Source organism: Tupaia chinensis, unplaced genomic scaffold (assembly GCF_000334495.1).
Source record: "Tupaia chinensis unplaced genomic scaffold, TupChi_1.0 Scaffold000067_2, whole genome shotgun sequence".
Classification (NCBI taxonomy): Eukaryota; Metazoa; Chordata; class Mammalia; order Scandentia; family Tupaiidae; genus Tupaia; species Tupaia belangeri.
In genome coordinates this window covers 42,869-50,182 of record NW_006159527.1, presented here as the reverse complement: position 1 = coordinate 50,182, position 7,314 = coordinate 42,869, and the positions used below count along the sequence as shown (strand labels likewise).

The 7,314-nt window shown below is 60.0% G+C and overlaps 1 protein-coding gene across 1 annotated transcript in view; it reads right to left on the bottom strand.

Moving 5' to 3' along the window:
- The window catches only part of EHD2 (EH domain containing 2), a 23,212-nt gene that overhangs the window by 12,645 nt on the left and 3,253 nt on the right, over positions 1–7,314 (bottom strand). The window contains exons 3-4 of the mRNA XM_006142180.3: positions 5,891–5,988; positions 824–1,236 (exon numbers count right to left, since the gene is read on the bottom strand). Coding sequence (XP_006142242.1) covers positions 824–1,236; positions 5,891–5,988 — 511 coding nt within the window. The remainder of the gene's footprint in view (positions 1–823; positions 1,237–5,890; positions 5,989–7,314) is intronic.

Genomic DNA, 7,314 nt, shown 5'->3' with positions numbered 1-7,314 from the left:
TACACCACCCAGCACAGGGCCGGGGACAGAGCAGCCTTTGTTACATTCAAGGGTTTGTCTAAAGTCACCCGTAAATATTTACTGAGCACCAGGTCTGCCCGGGCCCTGGCTGGGTCAGCGAGGAAGAGTCTGCAGAGCTTACATACAAGTGAAGGAGCCAGACAGGAACCCAGTGGCCGGCAGCGAGCACCAGCCTGGCCGGGCTGCAGAACAGCACCACCGGGAGGGGGAAAGCAGGACCCACGTGGGGCAGGCAGAGTCAGAAAACGAGGGGGAAGGGGCCAAGGACAGCCTTTCCGAGACGGTGCCGTTCAGGCAGAGACCTGAGAGAGGTGAGCAGTGGCCGGGGAGCAGTGGGGAGTGAGGAGAAGGATCCAGAAGGTGGGAATAGCAAGCGCACAGGCCCTGCGTGGGACTGCCATGGCCAGCGTGAAATGCAGAGGATGATGGGAAGGGAACCTGATGGGCTTAGAGAGGGAAGGGGTGGGGGAAGGGAGCAACCTGTGGGCCACCAGGAGGAGGTGAGGGCTCAGCCCTGGAGATGGGGTCCTGGGAGACAGGGGTGTGAGCAGAGGCAGGCGTGGCAGATGGATGGAGGAGCACCAGGCAGAGACGGCGGAAGCGGGTGGTATGTCCCCAGCTGTGTCCCTCCCCCACGCCACACTGAGCCAGGATGACCGCTTGGAAGACACCCAGCTCATGGGGTGGGAGGTCACGGGCCAGCAGTGCGCAGTAAGGGCGGTGGGGGAAAGCGAGAGCACCGGGCCTGCTCGCCCGCGCCCCTGCCCCGCGCCCCGCGCCCCTGCCCTGCGCCCCGACTCACCCGCACCAGCCGCGCCCTCTTCACCAGGTCGTTGAGCTTGCGCAGGGCGGCGTGGCGCGGCAGGCCCTGGATGTCGCGGAAGAGGTCCTGCTCCTCCAGCTCGAAGAGGCGCCGGTTGTCGGGCACGAGGAGAGGATGGGACCAGAAGGAGCCGATGTAGACGCGCAGGACCTCGGGCGTGCCCACCACCTTGCCCAGCGCCCACATGAGCGCCCCGTAGACGCGCATCAGCTGCTGCGTCTCCACCATGTCGGCCTTGTTGAGCACCACGCGGATCTTGTCCTCGTGGCCCCGCAGCGCGCCGATGGCCTCCGAGAACTCGTCGGAGATCTCCAGCTTGTGCGCGTCGAAGAGCAGGATGATGAGGTCCACGCGCTCTGCGAACCAGCGCAGCACGGCCGGGAAGTCGTAGCCTGGGCAGGGGGAGGATGGCGGAAGGAGCACAGGGGACACGGGCTAGACCTCCCTTCTGAAGCCACTCCGTGGCCTCCATCCCTTAGAGTGGCCGGGACGGTGTGGATGTGCAGGTTGTCAACTATGAAATCCTTATCTCCGGAAATAGCCAGGGTCCCAGTGTGTCACCTGCTCTGGTTCCCAGCCTCCAGGAGTCCTCCACCCCCATCACTCTGGTGCCCGCCCTGCAAGCCACCTGACTGCAGGGACAATCACCCCTCCCAAAACGTTTTCACCCGCTCACTAGGCAGGTGTTAGTGGGAGCCTTGGTATGGGTGTACAGGTAGCTAAATTACTGAACTGCTCCCCAAGAGCCCTCCCGCCAGCCCCTCCAATGCCTCCGTCACCCCAGCTTCCCAAGACCTGTCGAATTCCCCACAATCTGCAGACTAGAGTTCGTGCTGGCCCGGGCAGGGTTTCTGCCTTAGCAGAAGCTAACTAAGTATTGTTAATGGCTCTACACTGTTTTCTGAGCGTCTTCGGAGCCTGCGGACACCACAGAGAACACACGAGCAGGGCTCTTGCCCTCACAGAGCACCCATTCCAGAAGGGGCGCTCGCATTCACTCGTTCCTCCCTTTCACCGCTCATTTCTTCACTCACTTGTTCTGTTCACTCTTTCATTCACCACCAAGCACTGCCTTTTGTTCTGTTCTCACCCTTGCCGGTTCACTCTTTCATTCACCACCAAGCACTGCCTGGACGTGCAGAGGAATGACTAAGAACCGTGTGTGGCAGTCAGGAAGACCCGAGTCCGAATCCCTGCTCTGCCCCCATCGGCTGTGTGACCTTAGGCAAATAGCTTAACCTCTCTGAACTCCTATGTAAATCACAGTCCTACCTCATAGGACCGCGGTCAAGACGGAAAGGATAGAAATGAGCTAATATATATAAAGAGCTTAGAACAATGTCTGGCACTGAACTGTACGCTTAACAATGGGCGAATGGGTCAGCCAGATGGCACCGTGGTTATGGCAACTGGCTCCCACAGGGCTCCACAGTTCAAGTCTCAGTCCCAGCAGTTTGAAAAACATGCTGGCACATGTGCCCGCATGCCCAAAGGTCATCCCCTGGGGAATACTTTCTCTTTCTCTGTCTCTCCAGAGAGTCCATGCACCCTATAACAAATTAAAAGTAAATAAAATTTTTACAGCAATAGTACATTTAAAATAAAAACATAAATAAAAATGGGCAAACTTGGGCCAGCCTTGTAGCCTAGTGGTTAAAGGAGCCAGATCCTCCATGGCTGACTGCGGTTTGAGTCTCGGCCCCAGGTGCCTGAAAGACATATTGGGCGTCTATGTGTGTGCCTCAGATCCCGACAGGACGGAGAAATGGAGGAAGGACTGTGTGGCCACGGCCCCTCTCTCTGTCTCTCTATGGTGAGGCACCCTCTGGCAAATAAAAAAGAAAAGAGTTTGATGGCATGTAAATTATACCTCAGTAAAACTGTTTTCTAAGAAGGGCCAGCCCCGTGGCACAGAGGTAAATGTTGGCAGAGCAGGCTGGATCTCAAGCGGCTGACCAGGGTTTGAGTCCCAACTCTGGTGGCTTGAAAACCATGCCAGGCACACACGTGCATGCCCAGACTCTTAATGGGATAAAGAATCGGGGAATAAAGGCCGCAGGGTCGGGGTGGCCTCATTGCTAGGGAGGGGGTACAACCCAATGTTGGATGGTGCTCACTCTCCGGCGTGCACCATCAGCCTTAAAAAAAAAAAGTTTTACAAAAAAGAAACAAGCCCAGCCAGTGGTTAAGGTGCTGGACCCCATATGGCTGACCAGGTGGTTCAAATCCCACACCCAGCGGCTTGAAAAATATGCCAGGCGCGTGTGTATGCATGCCCAAAATCCTAAGAGAAAAACAAGAAGGGATTGCAGCATGGCCACCCTCCTTGGGGCGTGATTTCTCACTTTCCCTGCCCTCCTCCCTCTTGACTGCTGCCCTGAAGGAAAGGAAGGAAGGGAGGGAGAAAAAAAAAAAAAAAGAGGAAAGGAAAGAAAGAAAGAAGCAGTGTAAGTAAGGGCTCAACCATCTTGCCACGGTGCGTGCCAGACACCACGGGAGCCACCCAGCGGCGGTGCCTGGCGGGCAGCCCCGGCCCTGCTCACGGCTCACAGTCCGCTGGGGGCGAAGCCCATGCCCAGTAAGGTCAGGTGGGAACGGGGAGCGCATGAGAGGTGCCCGACCCGGCCGGGGCGGGGTGTGGGGAGGGTTTGCTGAGCAGGGACCTGGGAGAAGGAGCGGACTGGCAGGACGGGGAGCCAGCCCTGAGAGGCCTGACTTCCGTTCTCCCAGGTGGGGCTAACTTTGTATGATCCATCTTCCAGATGAGGAAACGCGAGGTTTCCTTGAGGCCAACTCAAGACACCTATGTAGAAAGTGACAGGGCAGGGGTCCCATGGGCCTCCACGCTCCCAGGGGAGCTGGTGCTAGGCCATCCCCCCCAGAGGAAGCAGGTTCCGTGGGGCCTTGGGGACAGGACAGGACGGGGTGGGGGTAGGGGCATTGTTTGGGGGGAGGAAGGGCCGGGTCACCGGAGGGACGGCAGCTGGGGCCCAGGCCCTCCTCCTTTCCCGATGTTTGGAAGGACGTCCCGGGGAGGGAAGGAGGGAGGGAGGTTGAGTCAGCACGGGAACGAGACGTGGCAGGGGGAGGCGGGCGCGAGGGCACCAGCCCGACCAAGGCAGTTACCCAGAGCTGCCTGCACGCCGCGCTCTGCTCTGGGCACTCCGCAGTTAACCGCCTTAACCCCCACCGGGCCGGGAGGCCCACGGTACCACTATGCCACTTCACAGGTGAGAACTCCGGGCACACCACCTAAGTGGCCTGCCAGGCCCTCACGGCTCCAAAGGGACCAGAGCCCAGATCAGAGCCTGCCAGAGGACTCCACAACCACACACGTGTGCTGGCAGGTACTACACAGACGCTGCCACGCAGGCCCGTCAGCGCACACAGACGCAAGGACACCCAGCAGCACGCACCTGGGCACAATCAGACAGGCACTGCGAGAAGCAGGCCCCAGACACATCCCAGCTCACAATCTGGCACCTGCAAGATATTCGTGGTCACACACACACACACACACACACCCTGCGAGACCCACACTCGGCCACGGACAGAGCCACAGTCGTCCTCGCCATCCGCAGAGACACAGCCAGACTCACAACCCCCGCACCCTCCCAGATCCAAAGGCACCGCAAACACAATCACGCGCGGTCACACGCACAAGCACACGACTGCATACTGGGGTACGAGCTCACGCAGCCACACACGGTCTGACAGCATCCCCTCAGCCCTCCACAGCTCTCCCTGCACGGACACGCGGTCACACACAGGGACAACTGCACACAGCCCGGACGCACGCAGACGTCCACGCCGGCATCTCGCACGCTGGCGTCTCGCACGCTGGCGTCTCGCACGCCGGCACACACAGGCTCACGCCCATGACACAGAAAAGATGCCCTTTCACACACACTCACGCACATGTTTCAGAAGCACACGGTCCCCAGAGTCCCCCAGTCCCACTGAGTCACACCCCGCCACGCGTACAGACACAGACTCACACACACACCGGGTCTCAGCTGCGCGGCTCAGTCACGGCTCCAGGTCAGGCCTCAGGACCACAATTACACACGTCCACCCGTGGTCACACAGACACAGAAAACACCCGCAACCAGCCACACACTCACAGCGACACACATTCCCAGGCTGTGCAGTCCTACACCAACACACATCCACACTGACACGGCAACCTCTTCCTCCAGGACCCCCAGGCCAGGGACCGAGACCCCGTTTCGACTCCCTTGATTGCCTGGGCCCTCGCCCCTCCCACCCGGCTCCGGCCCTGGCTGGGAGACCAGCTCGGTCCAGCTCTCCCAGGCCCTGCCCCTGGGGTGGGAGCCCCAGGAATTCCTCCCCCCACCGGGGCTGGCAGCACGCCCTCCCAATCGCTCCTGCAGCTGCCTCCTGCCCGGCTCCCCAGGGGCGCCTGCCTGCTGGACCTCAGCCCAGGACGAGGCAACCCCGACCCGCCCGCCCGGTCCCCTCTGCCCCACTCTCTGCAGTCTCCTTTGCCCCAGTGCCTGACCTCCGCCATGGCGGGCCGGGACCCAGATGGGGTGGGGGGTGGGGGTGCAGAGGCCCAACCAGGCTGGACTGGGCTGTGGGGGGGCAGTTCTCTCGGAGGCCCCGCTGGAATTCACCCCCGCAGCTCCCCCTGCACAGCTGTTTATAAATTCCTGGCCGGGCCTTGGCCCCCGCCCAGGTCCCCCACCCAGCCCCTCCTCAGCCCCATCTGCGGCCCAGACGCGGAGCCAGGAGCGCTCAGTGGCCTCCAGACGGCTCTGCCTCGTAGTGGGGTCTCCTGCCTCTCTGAATCACCACCGCCTGGCCCTCACCCTCGCCCTCAAACCACGCTTTCTTCAACATTCCCTTTCCATCCTCTACCCGCCCTGACTCGCCGCTCGAGCCACGTATTCCAGCACCCCGCCCTGCCCTGCAACCGCCCAGCCGGGCCAGAGCCTGCAGCTGTGTCGGCCCAGCCAGCCGGCGGCCATGCCCACGCCTGGCGGAGACCCCAGGCGCCCAGCCCCAGGAGTCCCCCTCACTCACCACGGCTCACTCTCTGTTTGGCACCCGACAGGATGCCGGGGGTGTCGATGATACTAATACTCTCCAGGACCTGATTGGGGAGCTGGGCGCACATGAACCTGGGGATAGAGGGAAGGTCAGGGGTCAGGGCTGGGACTGGCAGGAGAGGAAACCCGGAAGGGACATCAGGGCTGCACGGTGGGGAGTCAGGGACAGGGAGATTGGTGAGAGAACAGGAAGAGTGAGACAAAGAATTATGTCTGTGAAAAATAATAGCCCAGGGGGCCAGCAGGTGGCGTAATGGCTATGTGGCTGGACTCCATGTAGTTTACCACGGTTCGATTCCCAGACCTGGTGGCTTAAACTCACGCCGGGTGCGCATGCATGCCTGCCCAAGATCCCGAGAGGAGAGTGGAGAAGGGATTGCGGCGTGGCCATCCCCCCTGGGGGGTGATTTCTCGCTTTCTGTCTCTCTGTCTCTGTCTTTCTGGCGAGTGCACGTGCCCTATAGCAAAAACCTCTCCAAAAAAAAAAAAAAAATAGCCCAGGAGCCAGCAGGTGGTCAGGTGGTTAAGGGTGCTGAACTCCCACATGGCCGACTGTGGTTCAAGTCCTGGACTCAGTACTTGAAAATCATGCCAGGCTCATGGCATGCTTGCCCAAAATTCCAAGAAGAGAATGGAGAAGGGACTGTCACGTGGCCATGCCCCTGGGGGGGGGGTGATTTCTCACTTTACCTGTCTCTCTCTCTCTTTCTCTTTCTCTCTGGAGAGTGCAAGTGCCCTATGGCTAAACCTAAAGTAATAATCACAGCCAGGGTTCACTGAGCACTTGCTTCGTGCCCTGAGCTAACCTTTCCTCTTCAGGGTTTTTAAAAAGGGTGCGTGCACTCACTGGAGAGAGACAGAGACAGCGAGACGGAAAGTGAGAAATTGCCCCCTCAGCAGGGATGGCCACGCTGCAATCCCTTCTCCTCCATTCACCTCCTGAGATGTGGGGCACACACACACACACACACACACCCAGCATGATTTTCAAGACACAACATCCAGGATGTGAACCGCACTCCTATGAAGCCACGTGAGAGTCCAGTGCCTTAACCACCACGCCACCTGCCGGTCCTTGCCCTGAGCTATTCTAAGTCCTCACAACAACCCCGTGGAGTGAAGACTACACTTATCACCATTTTCCAGATGAGCGAAAGACAGGCCCAGAGAAGTGAAGTTGCCCGCCAGCCAGCCACCCAGCCGGCCCGCAGCACGGCCAGGATTGGGACCCCGCAGGCTGGCTTCCCTAGCTTAACTGCTCTGCTCACGAGAGGAGGAGGGCAGGCAGGAGTGGGAAGAATTGGGTAGAGAGAAGGGAGCTGGGCTGGAAAGGAGAGAGACACAGCCAGGACGGCCAGAAACAGAGGGTGCACGCGGCCAGTGGCCGACACAACCGTT